Source organism: Hoplias malabaricus, chromosome X1 (assembly GCF_029633855.1).
Source record: "Hoplias malabaricus isolate fHopMal1 chromosome X1, fHopMal1.hap1, whole genome shotgun sequence".
Lineage (NCBI taxonomy): Eukaryota > Metazoa > Chordata > Actinopteri > Characiformes > Erythrinidae > Hoplias > Hoplias malabaricus.
In genome coordinates, this window is record NC_089818.1 from 24,646,143 (window position 1) to 24,666,059 (window position 19,917).

The 19,917-nt window shown below is 41.4% G+C and overlaps 1 protein-coding gene and 1 long non-coding RNA gene across 4 annotated transcripts; both read left to right on the forward strand.

Moving 5' to 3' along the window:
- Positions 1–256: 256 nt before the first annotated feature.
- On the forward strand, positions 257–7,430 carry LOC136676124 (G-protein coupled receptor 55-like). Of its 3 annotated transcripts, none has more exons than XM_066652991.1 (2): positions 257–287; positions 5,299–7,430. In XM_066652991.1, the coding sequence occupies exon 2, from the start codon at positions 5,310–5,312 to the stop codon at positions 6,180–6,182; it is 873 nt and encodes a 290-aa protein (XP_066509088.1). In that variant the 5' UTR covers positions 257–287; positions 5,299–5,309; the 3' UTR covers positions 6,183–7,430. The 3 variants fall into 3 exon arrangements, with proteins under 3 accessions (XP_066509088.1, XP_066509084.1, XP_066509085.1); XM_066652987.1 differs by lacking the exon at positions 257–287 and adding an exon at positions 900–968; XM_066652988.1 differs by lacking the exon at positions 257–287 and adding an exon at positions 2,102–2,156.
- A 2,446-nt stretch (positions 7,431–9,876) lies between these two features.
- LOC136675332 (uncharacterized) lies at positions 9,877–13,802 on the forward strand. Its single transcript, XR_010796170.1, has 3 exons — positions 9,877–9,989; positions 10,314–10,478; positions 11,643–13,802. It is a non-coding gene; the product is annotated as an uncharacterized lncRNA (long non-coding RNA).
- The last annotated feature ends 6,115 nt before the right edge of the window (positions 13,803–19,917 follow it).

Sequence of the window (19,917 nt, forward strand, 5' to 3'; positions counted from 1 at the left end):
CTTACACAATTATGCTTCTCACTATTAATATTAATAATACTGAAGTATTTCTAGTTTACTGTTTACAGACCACACATTCATCAGAGTCACACTGTGGTACAGTTTGTAGACTCCTCTCAGCGCCGAGTGTGAGTTAGAGAGTTATAAAGCTCACTAACACTGGGCCGTGAAACTGTGGAACTGTGGAACTGTGTTCTTTGGAAGTGGAATGGAGTTTCTGATCCAGAACTGATCGGTAAAGGGGACAAGCGTTTTACTTGAACCTTTAATTTCAGAGGACATAGCGGGTGAGTGTGTATTTAAAACTGCAAACATGTTACAGAGGTGAGCAGGTAAAAGAGGGTAAAAAGCTGGACTTGACCTTTGACCTCTCTGGTTTGTAAAATAAACTAAATTATAAAATGTAATTATACTTTTTCAGTTTCTCTATGATTAAAGATGGCTTTAAATTTATTTAAAAAGGGAAAGAGGTAAAAGGAGGTAAGCAACAACTGAAAACAAGTGATTCTTCTTCATGTTCTAAAACTGCCAGTGCACTGACCTCTAGAGGACGGGATTTTGTATTAAACCCATTTTAAACATGGGAGACCTTCAGGTTCTTTCAGGGCTCACTAAGAAATGTGGATCTTCATTTCACATGAATGAATGCTATTTTTTTTTGGGTGAAGACTAATTTATTAACCCTTTAGTAAATCCAGTCAACTGTATTTGAGTTTGTAGAGTTTTAAATAATTATTATTATTATTGTTTTATTAGTGTCATATTAGTGTCATATCATTCTACTGTCACCCACAGTGTAAACTGTGGCTAGAGCTGCACTACGCAGGAACAAAACATAAAGGCACATTTTGACGTAATACATTGTTCCACCAACAGAGGGAGCGTTTCTCCTACTGAAATCTATCTTGGACAGAATTTGATGAGGTTAAGAAAGGTTAAGTTCCAGCTGACACTTTTTTGGACTAAAGGTAAAGCAATGTATTATTTGTATATTTAATACAGTAAGTTCTACGTGAATTTAACGTGAGAACTGGGGTCCAGTTGTGCAGACACTGTCTGAAGTTACCATCACCAAAGACAAGCATCAGCTCGATTTATAGAATGGTATGAAGCTGTAAATCTCATTGGAGTTGGAGTTGTCTTTACCCCATGTCAGTCATCCTGCATCCGTCCCTGACCATGCTAATGTTGATCTGGCTCAGATTATGAGAGTATAAAAGAGTAGAGGTTGTTAACGCAGTGAAAAGGGACACACTACCTATGAACAGACTTACTTTCAGAAGAAAAGCTTGTGGGGGAGCTCTCAGCGTGCTCAGCAAGTACGTCTGGTACTTCTGGGTTGTTTTTGGGATTTATTTAGGTGTTTTTTTGTGTTGTGTTTGTGTTGTTGGACTTGGTGAGTGGCAGTTATTCACCGTCCCATCGTTTGGGGTTTGGACGAAAACTGCTGTTGGTCACTTGCTCCTTACTGCCCTTGTTAGGACACTTAAATAAATGTAGCATACACAATAATAGCTCAGTGTTGTTACTTTAGCTCCAGAACATCATACATGCTAACGGTGAGGGATCCCTAGTCTAAATAGCAGGTCCTGAACCTCATAATAGGTTTGGAAAGTTCATCTCTTTTGGTAACATCTGTCAACAACTTATACTACTTATACACTTTACACTACATTTTTGTATTTCTAGGTATCAGCAGTGGCCCTTGTTCTGGCAACGTCTGAGCTCAGTGAGAATTTGGGCTTGAACCTATTTGTATTAGTATTGTATTAGTATTAGTATAGTATTTTGTATTTCTATTAGCTAGGCTACACATCCTGTCTGAACACTGACACCCTGGATTAGCCCTTCTGCTAAATACTGTAAATGAATATGCAAACAACTGTGAGTCACAGATCAGGTGAGGGTCGGTACATTTGGTAGCAGTGTGTAAAAGTCACCAAATGGAACACAAGCGCATCTAATACGTGACTAAAGTCAGTGAACATGATATGAGAATACCACAGGAACCCCCACGTAAGCAGGCCCATGTAGAATGCAGCTGTCAATGGTTTAAACACTTACCACCTACTTCCTGTAGGTTCATATCCTACACCTATGCGCCTGCAGAGAACTTTCTAAATCTGACTGAACAGAATAATCATCCATTGACACTGGTAAGACCTGTACCTGAATTCATGTAATTAATAGATTCCTATAGTTTAGCTGCTGTGGGCTAGCCGTCCATGAAGGGTTCAATTACTCAGTGTTTACCTGTTTGATATTGTCTGTAAAAATGGAAACTCATAGTTCTCTAATTAATAGGTTCACAATGCAGAACTGATATTTCTTGTGCGTGTGTGTGTGTGCCTACTTTATTATTATCGATACAATTTATATCGTAAATAATTCTTAAAAGCAGTGTGTGTACAGTCTGTGAAAAGAGTAACGTTCACACTTTCAGGCTCTTTGTCCTAACTCCTCCCAGTTTATTACGTGACTATAGGAATCATTTTATATCTAAACAAACAAAAACAAAGCCACATTCGGAAAAAGTGTGGTGAAGGTCAATGAAATTCTTGAGGAAATTTAAAAAAAATCTGAACATGAAATTTTTAAAAAATATTTAATTTCCCATTTGTTTAAAAACTGAATTGAACGGAACATATTGATAATAGGTCTGTATTAACACTCATTTCCAGAGAAAACAAGCAGCACAGAGCAAGGCAGACATGCCCAAATACTTCTGATTGTTTAGATCAAGACACCAGCCAAATCTCTAAAGATTCTCCAGTCTGATGTGTTAAATTTAAACTTTAAAATGAAGGAAAATTAAGTCGGCGCATCCTCAGTGATAAAGGATTTGAGGCTGTGCACTGAACACATTCAAGACATTGTCATGCACAGTGATTTAAAAATAAATAAAATAGCAGCAAAACACAATAAAACAAACAGCAGTGTCAACAGTGGGCAGTGGTAAGATTTACGTAAAACCACTTGCTCTTGGATAAACAAAAGTGCTATGTACCTGTTAGAGTGGTATTTCCAAGGAAGCGTTTAGTGTCTAGTGATGACTTTAAAGTACGCATTTAGTGTGCACCTCAACATAGTCATAGCTTGGGAAAACAGAAGAGGTGTCACAGACAAATGGTGTGATTTTGCTGAGGGCTGGACTATTTTTAATGCTTGTTGCGTCATAAAACTTTGTTCCTTAAACTGAGGAGTCATTCTGAGAAGCTTCCAGACCTTCAGTTTCACATGGGTCTTTGTATGGTATCGAAACTCTGCCCCTACACCCCCCCCCCTCCAAAAAAAAAAACAAAACCACTGAAATGTGGCTTTTTGTGACACGTTTTGCTGCACTCTATATTGGGAGCCCTTCCCGTGTGCGTTGACGTGCTGTCATTCTGCGTAAGAGCTGTCCTCCACAATCTGAATAAAGTAACTGCCCTTTACCTTCCCCCCCACTTTTTCTTAGGTACAAGTCAGACATTAATTCATTCACCTGCAAAAATATGATGAAGAAAATCTCATCTAACAGTATCTGTGGCCTATAGGAGAGGTATATTGACTGACTTTTTGAGAACTGTGTTAAAAACGTGCCTAGCTCTTTTGCCAAAGCTGCAGTGAGAGGACATAGAATCTCAGTTTGATTGAAGCCATTGTCGTTGTGGGTTTGTGGCTTTGCTTATAATGTGAACGTAAAGGGAAATGGTTTGAAGATTTCTCAAGTACAGGCCTGGGGCAAAGTCCCTCACTTGCGACTGTGTAAAAGATTTGCTAAAATATAGTCGATAGCCTGCTGCTACCTTAAAAAAACAGCTCATGACCGTATTCTAATGACGGCCCCAATTTCTTGCTAGTTCCACCTTAAATGACCCAAAAGAGTTTAAGTATAAGTTGCATTGAATAAATTAATAATTTTAATGTTTTGAATCAATGAACCTGGGCCTTCTCAGTCTTAGAAACTTCCAGAAATAATATTTACATAAAATGAACAAAAAACAAAGAAATGCAGTTTGTTTACGTTCAGAAGCTCTGCGTCTTTTCAGATGGAATGCTGTGTTTGAGAAGAAAACATTTCTTTGTACGCGTCTAAACTGTAACTTTAACTTTAAAAGTCTGTAAGCTTTTATCCACTGTTTGAATTACCACAGAAACTCATGTGTAACTCGAGTTGTTTAGTTTTGTAGCACTGTCGCTAACGCAGTTAGCCGTCTCCTGAATATGGAGATAATTCCACCTTAAATAATCAGAAATTGCAACAATAAGCCAATATTACACACCTGTGGAGGAGGAATAGAACAATATCCTCATCTCCGTTGATGCTTTTGAATGTTTGAATTTCTCTCTTGTTTAAAAGTACGACAGATGCCTTTTCTGTGCCATGAGCGGAGAGAGAAAGCCTAGCATGTGTTAGCAAGTGTTATTTTAATTACAATTGAGAACTTCCCCTTTAAACACAGGAAACAAAACATTACAAATTTCCCTTTTACCAGTTTAATACTTATAGAGATGCTAAAAATGCTAAGATTTAATGTCTTAATTCAATCCTGCAATACAACGTTTCTGGACGATGCTTGTGTTTCTCTGCATATTTATTCACGGCTTTCCTTTAACTCATTAATTTGTTTGCTCTCAGAACTGAGAACTGAAAGGCCCTGAAATAAAGTATTCATATTAAATTAAACAAAAAAAGAACTTGCATTACCACATGGCTGTTAACCACAAGTACAAGGCCTCAACAAACTGAACCATAAGAAGCAAGTGTGTTACGTTAACACTTCCTGACTTAAAGAGGTTCCATTAAAGTCAAGTGGTTCCAAGCGTTCAGCAGCTTCAAAGATACTTTATTTAGTAGAAGTAACTTGATTCGTTTATTTATTCATTCATTTTTTGTAACCTCTTCTTCCTCACAAATGCCTTGGAGGGTCCGGGATTTTCCTGGAATTGTGAGGCTCGAGGATAGTGCCAGTCCTATTTGCTAAATATGGTTATGATCACATACACATTATAATACAATTTTTATTTATTTTTAAATATTGCTAGTAGAACTACAACGGTCAAATATCAAAGATGCTCAACACTGGTATTAAAGATACTAGAGAACAATTTGGGGTTGTAAGTATGTAAATGAGTAAATATAAGAACAAAATAAACATAGGATGCCCTTCACTACTGACCATGTCGTTTTTACACTGCGCTGCTCGTCTGAGATGTGGCTGTTTCACAGTCTTTCCACTGAGGTCAGCTTAAAGTTTCAGTTGTTTTTTTTACTCCTGATACTTGTGCTAACTGCTCTCTTTTTTCTGCATGCAGTGTCTCAGGTCATGTGGTTTAACTGCAGCGCTGTGTGGAACAATACCGAGGATGCCCTGAGGCTGTTCCAGCGGGTGGCCTACACGCCTGTGTTTGCCGTAGGCTTGCCCCTCAACGTCCTGGCCCTGTGGCTCTTCTTCAGGATCCACCAGTGGACAGCCACTCACGTCTACATGTTCAATCTACTGCTTGCAGATTTCTTACTGCTCCTCTTCCTGCCCTTCCGGATATTTCAAACCTTCTGCCCGATTAATCCTACGGGATTGTGCACCTTCCTCATCTGTGTGCATTTCAGCAACATGTACGTCAGCATCTTCACCATCACCGCCATCAGTGTCCATCGCTTTGTGGCCCTCAGGTTCCCCATGCTGATCAGAGGCCTAGAAACCCAGAGAAAGACCATGGCAGTCGTTGTGTGCGCTGTCATTTGGCTGACAATCATGCTCCTCTGTGGCATTTTCCACCCCAATATGTATCCGCGAGAGCTGCGGACATGCTACGAGCTGAAAGGAAGAACGAAGCTATCTTTCTTACTGGTTCTGGAGATAGTCGGGTACCTTCTACCAACAGCCACCATCGCAACTTGCTCGACTCAAGCGATTTATGCAGTCCTAAAGTCAACAGAAGAGCTCGAGAGCAAAGTTGTAGTAGAAAGGAAAAGGGCAGTGGCCATAATCGTGGCAAACACCGTCATATTCTTTGTTTGTTTCACTCCGGTACATGTTGGTTTTTTGTTGAGATACCTTTATCCAGAAGGGTCTTCGCAGGCTAGGGTTATTCATATTTTTTATGAAGTCTCAGAATGGATAGCAACTACCAACTGTTGCCTGGATGCTATAGGATACTACCTCTTGTTGAAAAAGGTTTTCAAGGCGAACAGGTAGCCTACAAGTTGGCCACGCTTGCTGGACATGTTATGGCCAATGTGTTCAGATATTTATTAAAGCTTTTATTAAATCGTTAGCAGACAGCTTTGCAAATTTACAAACTGACGAATTAAATTAAAGTCAAAGTCCTTGTTCCATGTTAAGATCATCTTAAATATTAGAGTTTTCAGTGGGATGTGCTGCCATTCAGCATTTTTTTGGTTAGAGGTGTGGACCCTCTGTGTTATCGGTCATATATAAATATCAACCAAAATTAAGAAATGTGTCATGATATAAATATTGGCGTATCATCCAACCCTAGCTAGAGGCTTTCAAAAAACCCGGCCAGTCACAGTAAAGTGTCACACTAATGACATCTGTGTGTTACAGCAGCTTACACCAGATAACCCCAAAGATAAAGGTACTGTATTTATCTCATGGTAAAAAGTGACATTCCAGCCAAAATATAAAAAACATCCATGGCCATATCTGATGTAAACATTGCTACTTCTAGCATTTTCTAGAATAAGAACTTGAAAACTTTCAAACGATGCCTCGTGAAGTTGGGAGGAACTTTAGGAAATCCTTTGTGGTGCAGATGTTTGTTGTGAAATGCAGAAAGTAGTAAGATAGCTAACAAAACTGAAAGAAAGTCAAATGTCATGTCTGTATGCATTAGTGCAGCAGTGAATAACCCAGTGGTTAAATGCTATGCGTACATAATGCATGCTTGGTGTTGTAGAAGGACACACACAGAAGAAATATTAGTTTAAAAGTGTTCTCAAATAAGCAGCAATGCTCTATGGTCCAAAGGTCTGTGACAAATTTGTCCAACATAAATAATCAAATTAAATAAACCTCCCTCCCTTTCCTGCTGTGTCCCTCAGACATTTTGGAACATTGCTAACACTGGGGAGTTTACACCCCTCCAGCTAACAACTAGCATTGAGCTAACTGAATTTTTACTCATATGTGAAGTCCCATTTTGTTTCACACAGTGGTCTATTGTTTTTCACAAGTCATTTTCACACTGCAGGCTGTGCTTAGGTCACTAAAGCCTTCTGAAATAAATAAAACAAAAAGAGGAACTGGCTAATGACTGCACTTCCTCAGAATATGATTTATACGTCATTATTCCACAATTGCGTCAGCGCAGGGAAAATATATAAAAAACAAAAAAACCTGTCAAATGTGAAGTCGTGTCTGGATTTGAGCTAATAACAGCAATGTACAGTTTACTTGTTTGTTTTTGTGAATAATGTTTTATAGTACGTATTTTTGTAATTCATTTGAACAACAATAAAGTATGCGACTCTTGTTAGCGGCCTGTTTGTTTTTCTCAAGCCTCAGTCTTGAAAGACATGAAATGTAATACCACCCTGCCCCCTTGTGGTCATTTGGTAGAATACAAGTACAAATTGTACTGCAGTAGCACGTGATCTGGACACACGTTTTTCTGGCCGCAATAAGAAAGTTATGTTGGCTACAGGCAAGTGCTCCGAGGACTTTAACAGACTTCTGTGTCTATTAAAGGAGAGTGTAGCTCTGTTTAACTCCAATAGTGAGTTCTAAAGCACAGTAATAACATTTTGTTGGTGCTTTCTCTGTAAAATGGTGCATTATTGAGGAAACTCCTGACTTGGATTTCTTTACTGCGGTGTTAATAAGAACCAGGTGTACATCACAGATATAGATTTTCTTTGTTTAATCAAAAATAATAAGCAGACAATAAATAAATCTATATATTTTTTTCTGGGCATTTATATATAATGATGATAATATTTAACAGTATTGCATTACAACACCCTGCATTCATTCAGTCATCCAATGTCTAGTGAATGGATTAAATACTATATGCGCAGCATTCACTTGTGAAGGTTCCCAGTAAACAAGGAACGTCCCTGGACGTTCAAAATAGGTCTAAAAGTAGTCTGTCCGTCAAGGACATATTTTAAACGTCAATGGACGTCCAAAATCCATCTTAATAAGTTAGTTAAGTGGTGACCAATTGATAACGTCAGTGGACGTCCAAAACGCGTTTTATACAAGTCATTTATTTCGGGACCAATTAATGGACGTCTAAAAAACGTCTAATAGTCGTCTTTTCAATGTCTGTGTTTGGACGTCTTTTCAACTTTCATTTTCAACCTTAAGAGAACGTTGATTAGACGGCAGTCATTACGTTATTTCAACGTTGAATCAACGGCTAAATGTTTACTGGGTTACTGCAAGTGACCAGTGTCCAGCAGTGACCTGGAGTTTTCCTAAGCCTCATAAAATAAAGAACAGCACATAAACATCTGGGCATCATATGAAGAGATACGTCTCTACTCTGGGTTTAATAAAGTAACCGCAACTGAGTCTAAATAAAGAACTAGAATTAAGAACACATTGAAATGCAGATCGCAGAGAATCCAGGTGAACCGATGTCTGTGTTAATTATGTGTTAACATGACTGGAGCGCATCTAATTAACGTAGATGTAACGATTTTTAAACATAACACACCATCACTTTCTGAGCTCTGGCCATCATACTCCTGTTGCCATGGCGATGGAGCTGTCCATAGCAACAGAGCGAAGCTGAGAGCTGAGAGCAAGAGCTTTACAGCGCCCTCTGTTGGACCCTCAGTGAAATGACAGAGGGTTTGATCCTCACGTTGACGTTCAGTCGTTTCAGAAACACACTCTGAAGCCCTTTGATGACAGTCAGGGAATTTGACGTACGTTTAGAGAACGTTTAAAACACTGTAAAATCAATCTTTTATCAATGATATAACATTGAATGCAAATAAAAAGTTCAGTTACAAGGACAAGATTAACAAAGCATTTTCAAAAAAGTAAAACATTCACACAACGTTTTCCAACTGTGACACATTTTTACAACTAAGGAACCAATAGAAACTCAAAGTAAAATCGTGTTCCATGTACAACCCTGATTTCAGAAATGTTTGAGGTGCTTCGTTGATTATAAAACAAAAATGTGATTTGTTAATCCTCTAGAAATTGTATTAAATTAATAAAAGCACAAAGAAAACATTTCAGATGATTTTATCGAACGACATGGTATTTTTAAAATATGAACAAATTTAGAGTTTGACGTCTGTAACACACTTCTGTAACGTGGGAACTCACGCAGGGGGGGACTGGAACAGGGCGAGCCACCAACAGAGCACTGGAGAAATAGGCCTCAAGTGCAGAGGCACACAAACAACTACCTCTGGACGTTAAGAATACCAAGACAAAATGAAACACGAGAGAGAGAAGCTTAAGATATCAGGGGAAAACTGATCAGCTCAAAATTACTGAGCAAAAGAAAACAAAGGTAGGAGAGTATCCCTCAAAACAAAAGGGAGGATCAAGAGACAAAAAAAAATTAAAGATAGAACACAACTTATTTTATTTCTATTTATTTATTTATACCAAAATGGTAAAGAAAAGAAAATATTGAATCCCAAGGGAAAAACCAGAGGGAAAGCTCTGGTGAATAAGAAGAAGAAGACAGAGACCCAGGAGTAAACTCAAGAGCCTTTACCACATCACCATCAGCCTTGCACAGCACTCTGATAAGAGAACCACAGACTGAGCACTGAGGTGTGTGTTGGCTTCCCTTAAATAGGAGTGACCCAGGTGGAACTAATTGTCTCAAATTAAGAGTGTCTCTGTCTCCCTCTAGTGACTGGGGGTGGTTTAGCAGGCAGCCTCGCCCCAGCCCCAGCCCCAGCCCCAGCCCCAGCCCCAGGGAGACCTCTTACACCTTCATCGTGGGGAAATGCTGTCCTCTGCTTTGTTTAAGCTCAGAATCTCAGTGTCTGTTAAAGTGGAGCGGTAAGTTTGTGGAGAAGGAATGACTGCTCTTTGTACATAGCTGAAGATCACTGTCTATAAACTCATTTGTAATTCGAGTTGTTTGTTTTGTAGCACTTTGGGTCTGTGTTTACTTTCATGCCTTTAGCACTCTCTGGAATTTAGAGTCAGTTCCATCCACAGCAGAAGTAATCAATATTATATTAATACAGGTTCATGCTTTTCATCGTTTGGAGACCTGTTTGATGCTGTTTCTCTGTCGTGAGCGGAGAGAGAAAACCTAGAATAACGGACAGAGATACTTGTTTTATTGTTTTTTTAAAAATATTTTTTCCCCACTTACAGATGTAGGAGGTACAAAGGAGATGAGAAGGTGGAGGCATGTGCAGAGATGAGAAAGGTTTACTCTACACAAAAGCAACACTGAAGCACACTGGAAAAACAGTGACACAGAAAACTGTGTCAACAAACACTGATTGAACAAACAGGATATGGCTTAAATATCAAGAGGTGAATGTATACAGCTGTGAACTCAGTCACATGACCTCTTAAAAGCTCACAGGCTCACGGGTGTGGTTCATGGCTAAGTCAGGTAGGGGGTCATGTGACCTCTTTTGGAAGGATTTCAAAACACCATGAAGCATGTGAGAATCACAGAGGTTTCCTCCGGGTGACTGTCTGTGAGGAGTGTGGTGTGTTCTCCCTGTGTCTGCGTGGGTTTCCTCCGGGTGACTGTCTGTGAGGAGTGTGGTGTGTTCTCTCTGTGTCTGCGTGGGTTTCCTCCGGGTGACTGTCTGTGAGGAGTGTGGTGTGTTCTCCCTGTGTCTGCGTGGGTTTCCTCCGGGTGACTGTCTGTGAGGAGTGTGGTGTGTTCTCCCTGTGTCTGCGTGGGTTTCCTCCGGGTGACTGTCTGTGAGGAGTGTGGTGTGTTCTCCCTGTGTCTGCGTGGGTTTCCTCCGGGTGACAGTCTGTGAGGAGTGTGGTGTGTTCTCTCTGTGTCTGCGTGGGTTTCCTCCGGGTGACTGTCTGTGAGGAGTGTGGTATGTTCTCCCTGTGTCTGCGTGGGTTTCCTCCGGGTGACTGTCTGTGAGGAGTGTGGTGTGTTCTCCCTTTGTCTGCGTGGGTTTCCTCCGCGTGACTGTCTGTGAGGAGTGTGGTGTGTTCTCCCTTTGTCTGCGTGGGTTTCCTCCGCGTGACTGTCTGTGAGGAGTGTGGTGTGTTCTCTCTGTGTCTGTGTGGGTTTCCTCCGCGTGACTGTCTGTGAGGAGTGTGGTGTGTTCTCCCTGTTTCTGCGTGGGTTTCCTCCGGGTGACTGTCTGTGAGGAGTGTGGTGTGTTCTCTCTGTGTCTGCGTGGGTTTCCTCCAGGTGCTCCGGTTTCCTCCCACGCTCCAAAAACACACAATTGTAGGTGGATTGGCGAATCAGAAGTGTCCGTAGGTGTGAGTGTGTGTCACCCTGTGAAGGACTGACGGCCCCTCCTGGGTGTGTTCCCACCTTGTGCCCAGTGACCCACTGTGACCCTGACTTCGATAAACGAAAGGACAGACACCTTTCACTTTATCAACTCCACTGACCACACAGGAGCTCTTTGTCATTCTTTAATCACAGACTGTGATCCACCTGTTTCTCTGCATATTTTCTTATCCCCATTTCTCCCTCCTCCCTCCCCACAGGACCACCACAATGCAGGTATGATCTGGGTGGTGGATCATTCTTAGCTCAATGCAATGTATCAGCTCCACTTGTACCAGCACAACACCCCCACATCAGCCTGGGCTTATCAGGACGAAACCTACGCTCCGCTGCACCTGAACCGTTTGGTGTAGAGTTGAGTGTATGTACTGTATCAGGATCTTGCTGGACGATTCAACCCTGACCAAGTTTGAGCGTTTCTTTGAGAGTTAGCCAGGTTTTCATTAACCTCCTAATGCCAGTCTCTGTAGATTGTTGTTAGTCCTTAAAGGGTGGGCATTCCAGCACAGGTGTGGACAAACACGGCATACCCTCAGGTTAACGCTGCATTTCACACCTGAGAGTCAGAGTCGGAAATACAGGACCTTTCATATTTACAATTCACAATCAGGATGCCTCCACTGCACTGGGAGACGACTGGAGAAGTAAAGATTGGATCATGGACTCCACACACTGCAGGATGCTCTGGGAAGATCGTCATTGATAGTTGCAGTAAATCAGGAGACCTTTAGCGATAGTTGGACCAGGTATAACGCCGTGTAAAGACAAAATACAGGTTCATTCCTAGCTCAAGGTGTTTTAAATGACCTGATTTTTATTAAACCAGTTGTAATGCCCACCCAGTCTAGTCACAGCAGCTTTAATATCAGCTTTACACAAGTAAAATAAGCCGACACAAACAATCCAATGTGTTTATTAGAATGATAAAATATCCATGTTGTTTTTACAGATCAAAATAAGTCTGTGCACTTCTCAGTTTGAGTTGTGTGAAATGTGTGTGTGTTTGTGTGTACGTGTGTAACTGTGGTTTTCAAGGAGTGTACTCATATACATGTGACGATTAAAAAAAACAACCGTATTAGCTTTGTACACTCGCATACATGTATCTTCTGTACACAGGGACGTGAAAACCAGATTCTTCAAGTCTTGGGTTCAAACGGACTATTTAAACTATGTACAGTTTGCTGAGTCACAGAGAGAAACCTTCGAGGCTCTCCTTGATCAGAAATCAGCAAAACACTGAGTCATCTTTACAAAAGAAACTTCAAACAAGACAAAGCCATGTCCTTGTTGATCTTTTTTTTTTTTTATCCTCGAAAATGCAGTCTGAGGTCGTTTTTAAGTTCCATTTTGGTTCCTCTTGGTTTTAACTGACTTAGTTCTTAGGGACAGGAAAAATAAACCCAAACACAGTGGAGTAAACTGGCTCTTGTGCTTACGAACAGTAGAGTGTTGTGAGTTTATGATCAAACAGTACGCTAAGTTCACCGCCTCTAACCGAGGCAAAGATATGGCAGTTGTGGTATAAACCAGTTGAAGAGACACCAGAGAACAGCACATAACCCCAGGAACGTAACAACATTAATACACTCCCCCCGGGCTTACTGCAAGGCCGACAGTCACAGAAGACACTGAGAATGGCCGACAGAAGAAAGAAGAAAACATGGTAAAGTTGACTAAGCCAATGCCTTCGGATACAAAGAGAAATCCAACAGAGTACACACTTACAGTTTGGCACTTCTCGGCTGCATTTTACAGCTCACATTCTTTAAAAAAAAAACGTTTAGACCTCTCTGTCCATTACAGAAGTCTACGCTTCTCCATCCACAGCATGTACAGGTCACTGTATTGGCACAAATATAGGTTTAAGCACTGGCCACCTCCTTAAAACCACCCACCATATTTAGTACCACATCCAAAACGTTGAATGCAATATTTGTAATAAATTAAAAGCAGTTTGTTTGCAGATAATTGTGTCCCGTGATTCAAAATGTGATTCCAGTGCAGCTAGGAGCAAAGATTAGGAGCAGTAGGAAACTAAATAAGACAGTGTCCACATTGATTAATGAAGCAGTGACTTTGAAAACATTAAACAAATTATTAATCACTGATTTTAATCCACAACAACAGACATTTTAATCAGCAAGTGATTTCAAACTTGGTGGTGGTTTAGCTCCACTTTATAGAACCACGATTAGGGACTGTGTTGGATATTTCCCATAAATTAAAGGGTTCATTTGGGTTGTTGATGTGATGCCAAATAAAATGGCTGTTTGGTAGCATCCGATTTGTTCATTGGGTTACGGTGCTAAATTCCCCCGGCCTAAAATAAGCCATGACAACATTGTTGATGATTCAGGCGGTAATAAAAATCGCAGCTCTTGCAATTTGAAAATTGCTCTCTTGCACATTGTGATATAAAACAATTAATCTTTCCTCTCTACTCGGCTGGATGCATTTGCGTGGCAGACCACTCGATCTAGCGGCGACAACGTTGTGTGTACACTCCCTAGCAGCGCTGCTGTACTCGATACGCTCCTAACAGCACAACACAACACGCCGTAATATGTCAGTACCATAAGAATGACAGTGCCTGCTCTGTTTGGGGTTCTGTGGAGGACCATAGGATAAACGCATCTCTGCAGTAAGTGGATCTAGTGAAATGGGCAGCGATGGTGTATCAAATAAATAAAATAATTACCCAGTACATGTCTGTTTTTCTAATAAACTCGCCGTTGAATGTATATGAATTGTTCCTCCCACTGCTTCCCAGGTTCTTCAGCTGTTTTGAAGCTGCATCCGGAATGGAATTCAAGGTTCAGGTGCTTTTGAGCTTTTGACCTGGAGGTGAAGTGCGGTGACCCTGTATTTCCTGCCTTGTGGATTCCATTCCCTCCATTTTAGGTTTAACTGATTTCCAAGAGGGTTTTAACTTGGTGGCCCAGGGTAATCAGACACACACACACACACACACACACTTACACAGATACATATGTACCTCCACCAAACCATAACCCCCCACAAATGATATCCATGTAATCAGCATGAAATCTGTCCCAATTGAGTTTATGAAACACTCCCTGCTTAATCAGCTGTGGTCACGCTGCATGTGTATCTCCCTCTGTGTGTGTGTGTGTGTGTGTGTGCATCCAGTGTGGCCTCCTGATTGACAAGACCTGGAAACGAACTACAGAAAATGAGTTGTGGGGATGGGAGCAGGTGCATGTTTTCCCCTATGAGCCTTTATCTCTGTGTACATAAGCCCTGTATGTGTGTGTATGTGTGTGTGTGGTGCCGTTTATGCTCTGAGCTCCAGCCATATGTTTTCAATCTCCTCCATCTTTAGAGTATTAGCTCTTAAAGGGCAGAACTAATTGTGAATGAATGAGGACGAGTCTTCCTCTGTGCAGAGAGTTGCTTTGCTCTGTGTGTTTTCTTTTAGCCCGTTTGGAAATGTCAAAGGCCACATTACATTTGTTTTTGAAGGGTTTTTAGTTTCGATCCATCAACTCTGCACATCCCCTGCCGTATTCCTGTCCAAATCACGTCCGGTTTTACTCCTTAACTATGGGTACTTTTCCACTGTATGGTGCCTACTCTGCTGGACTCTTCACGGCTCTACTCTCTAGGTACTTGGCTGGTTTTCTATTATAAAATTGTAGCCTATGATGTCGTTGATGACGTTTGAACATCTTCAAAAACACCGGTTAATTTTACAAAGTCAAATAATAAAACAAATGTGATCACTTCTGAAGCCTGGAGATATTTCAGACCCTGGAGGTCCTTGTGATCCAGTTATGGTCAGATATTAACAGGAGAATACACTTGTTGCGACAGATCTGCTGCATGTCACTTTTTAAATCCAATGTAAAGCCATTTAATTAGAAAAGAAAAACACATAATTGAAGAACCATCCTCGCCTGAGTGCTTACAGACTCCACAGCAGTGTGGACAGGATGGACGCTTGCCAATGCACATCTGGACACTAATGCACATCTGCATTTTATAGTTTGGCTGGGCAAACTATAAAAAAACTGGCTCAACCTATTGAATTCAATTTGGGGATTTGATTTATACGCAACAGTGCATTTCCAGGAATAAAATGCTCCGATAGTGAACCAAGTTATTTTATCTAAATTAAAATGGCCATTATGTTGCATAGGATATTTGCCAAAGTACTGTTAGGCTTGTCTAACCCTGTAACATGTCTAACCTTGTAATCTAGACTCATGGAGTAGGTCCCGTCAACTCTTGCCCATGCCACATTTAAACACAGTTGGGTTATGTGCACATCACTAGGCTGAAGTGACTCAAATATAATCAGATCTGATTATTTTATGGCTGTGTGAACGTTTGAGTCACTTTCCTATGTGTTCTTAGATTGGTTTATGGGCATGTGACATGAAAGTGAAAGTAGGAATGCACTTAGAGCAGTCGCCTCAACCAACACCGACAGCGCGGCAAAACAACAATGAGAAGAGGCTCGAGCTGTGTCCCAAATCACACCATGCTCCCTACATAGTGCACTTCACACACCCAAACTGCTACACTCAGACAGGACAGTCGTTCAACTGCAAGTTGATTATAAACAGTTTTAGAACTGGACATACAAGGCACTACTTGAGTGCAGAAACCATGAACTGTGACCTACATTGTGCACTACATAGGGTGGAGGGAGACATTTGAGGTTGAGCTTTGTTCACCTTCTTGTTCTAATCATCTCCTAGTGGTTTGTCCAGGTATTACACACAGATACAGGTCACTTCATGAATGTGAACTCTAAACACAGCCAAATCTGATCTAAGCAAAAACATCAGTATTGATTAATGAGGCTTCGAATGTGAATGTGGCCTTGGAGGAAAGCACACACCTCCTACTTCTGTGTAGTGAGCAGACAGAACATCTAAGGCTTCTGTAGGTGGACAAGACAGGACTTAACGTTCTTCTGAACCAAGCATTCGGGACATGGGAAGTTGACCCTTGGGGCTTTGTGCACCATTCGGCAGCCCCTTGCTTCCGCACGTTTAAATGGACACATGTGGATCGCAGCCTTTCTGAGACCCTAATCAGCCATATGTAGATCATCCATATGGTCAGACATCTCTCTCCACTGTGTGTATGTGTGTCCTCAAGTGAGGGAGGGTGTGATACATGGTCAGAAGTCTGGTGCACTGCTTGTATAATGTATAACACCTGAAATGCCGCCTTCGTGTTCCCACGTGCTTGAAGCACACGTCTTCTGTGAATACTTTCAGAACTTGAATGGGCAATATTACATTTCAGGGGTGTGTTTTAGAACTCGAAAACATTGTAAATTAACAGCTGGAGGACTCTCCAGATCATAGAAAGAAACCAAACACCAAGCAAACAAACAGAAGTGGTTATAATACAATACAAGTCTGAAAGAGGAGTCTTTACACTCGATGGTGACATCAACGACGTCCAAATGAACGGTCCTCGTTTGTCGCAAAGTTTCTCGATACCATTGTGTATCCGTCCCACTTTTCCTCTGAAAATATGATCCTCTTTTCTCTCTCAGTCCTTTACCTGTGTAAGTGAGAGAGGAATGCTGTCCCCTACAGCGTTTACTGCAGAGAGAAACACAAAATACAGTGTCCTTAAAGTCTCCGTATGAAGGCCCTCGAGAGGTAGGTCAACACTGTGTCCTCCCTCGTACAGCTCCGTACTGTCCCTTCGTAGGTCCGGCTTTCCTCTTAGACAACAGTCCACTTTGAAAAAAAGAATCACTGTACACTGTACAAAGAGGAAGGAATCACAATAAATGCAGAACAAAAATCAGAAACGTCCAACGTCTAAGGGATCAAACACTTCGGCACTTGCTTTCACAGGGTTTTCTCGCTCTCTCTCTTTCTGCCTGAAGAGAATTGCTTGAAGATGCCACTTGCTGAGACTTTAAAACTAATCACATCTTTCTCTCACGCCTCTGTCTCTCTGTCTTTCCGTCTTGCGCTCTTTCTCGTTTTAGATCATCAATAGGTTTGGCTGGAAGGTCTGAGCTCTGAGCTTGTGGATCGTTAACACTGTGCCAGGGCTGAGCTCATCACTTCCTGCAAATTTTTCCTCTTGGCTGGAAAAAAAAAAACCAGGCAACAGCACATCCAAGCGTTTACAGAGTTTTCAGAAAACTGGGTTTGCGCCCAAACTTCTGCATAAACACTGTACTGTCTCTTTAAGACATAACCTCCCTATCGACAGGGCCATGACCCCCACAAATGTAGAGTTATTGTTTATTGGGGCTTTTCCACCGCATGGTACTTATTGGACTCGGCTCGGCTCTACGCGCTTTTTGGGACCTGTTCTGCACCCTCTCCCGGTTTCAACGGACTACGGTGAGTCGGATAAAAACAAATACATTCTCCACTGTAGCTTGGAGGTCTTATAAATGGATAGTTTGTCCTTGATGTCTGTATTTCATCGTGATTGAAATTAATGCATGAAATCTAAATGAAATAATGCTTTCATGGTCTTTGAACAACAGTAAAACGAATTTTACCTTCTTCATTTATTCCCTCTGTGGTATAGATCACACTAGTGATTGGGGGCAGCGGACACACACACACACACACACGCAAACACCCAGAGCCATTCTCAATGCCCATGAAGCACTTTTCGTAGTTAGAAGCCTTGCTCAAGGGCACTTCAGCTGTGGATGTTCCTGCCGTTTGCGGGAATCAAATTCAGAGATTGAGAATCTGAGCCATACTGTGAATAAGTGACCTTTACACAGCCCTTAAAAAGGCGTAGCGTTAAAAGGAGCAAGGAAGCAGGCAGTGTTTGGGCAAGACTCTTCAGCCAATCAGTGAAGACGAGCCAAGTCAGGGAGGTACCATGCAGAGAGGCGCCACACCTCGGCAGGGACCGTGCCTTTATGGTATCACTTCTTATGAACCTCGTGATTATAACATTGTAAATGCATTTTTGAAGTGGTTTTATGGCATACACATGACATTATAATATCTGCTTTTAAGTAATTACACTTACGTGAATGACACGTCGTAAAACACTGGTGTTCATCAACACGTTATAATGGTTTGTGTGTTTAATAAAGACATTGTTGGCCAAAATCTTGTTCTAGCACCTTTTAATGTTGGCAATGCTCTTATAGATAGATGTTATAATACACGATTAAACCTGACAGACTGAAACTCTATACTACAGGCACTCTCAGACAAAACTGTGACTGTGGAGGCCCCCTCAGAGGAACACAGTCAGTGCCATTCACTAGGGAACCCAACTGTACCTTACTCTATTAGAATTGTAAAAGTGTTGATTTTTTTTGTAGGACTTGTCTTGTGTTGTATTGTTTTACACAGTTGTGTAATGAAAGATCACAGAGATCCCCCTCTCCTTCTGGAGATGAGAGTGTAATGCACCTTTAGGGAACACCACTGGACTTTAGCACCACCGCTGTACACTGTTTGAATCGTTCGTGTCCAATAGTGCACCTCTAACGCACCGTTATTTTGAGGGTGTGTACACAACTATAGACTCACGCTAGGTATCGCTAAGTGTAATGTATGCCATAAATCAATTTAAAAACACTTTTATAATGCATTTATGATGTGCTATGAGTCTAAGAACCACAGGTAATTTAACGCTTACGTTTGTCTCTACACTGAGGGTCAGGACTTTTGGAGGAAGTTGAATAAGTTATGGCTGGAGGTGCAGACTGTCCCCACAGTGCTCTGGGAATTGGCTTGGTTTTATTACATCCAGTGGCTTGGAAATCCTCAGTGAATGAGAACACGCCAGCACATTCTATAATCGACGAGAGAGAAAGTGTGTGTGTGTGTGCGTGTGTGTGTGTGAGGCAAAGACATTACTTTCATCAGCCGGCACAGCGTCTGCCACTGGGAATAGATATGGACATCATTAACTGGGCTGCATTCGCATATGCTGCAGTTTGTTAGCAGCCTCCCTGCTGCTGGGGATCTGCAGTGTGTGGTCGGCCGCACACGTGGCCAGAGAGACGCACATTGTGAGCACACACCGCACAAGGCTAGGTGTGTGTGTTAGGATGGGTTTAGGTCACTGTCTTCACTGCTCGATTCTGATTTTTCACTCAAACCTGATTGTTCGACTTTTGTTTGACGTTTTGTTGATTTTCTAATTGAAAATAAGTGCACATCCTCTGGAGGGAACCTCCTTAAACCTGGTGTTTTTCTGCAGGTTTAATGATAGGAACAGGGAAACTTGTCCTTTCTGTGGCCATTTCCACGTGTACAAGACTAGGCCCCTTTCACCTGAATCGAGAGAAACATTCACGGACAAAACATAAAGCTACAGAAATGTTTAAAGCAACACTAGGTGGTATTTCTACCTTAAATTTACAGCGTCAAAATGCTTGTGATGTTTCACTGATCTACAATATGAGAGTAGAGCCTTTGTCGTTGCTAATCTAGGCTACACACAGCAGATAATGCACTTCGTAACTTTTGGTGGAGGGTAGGAAAC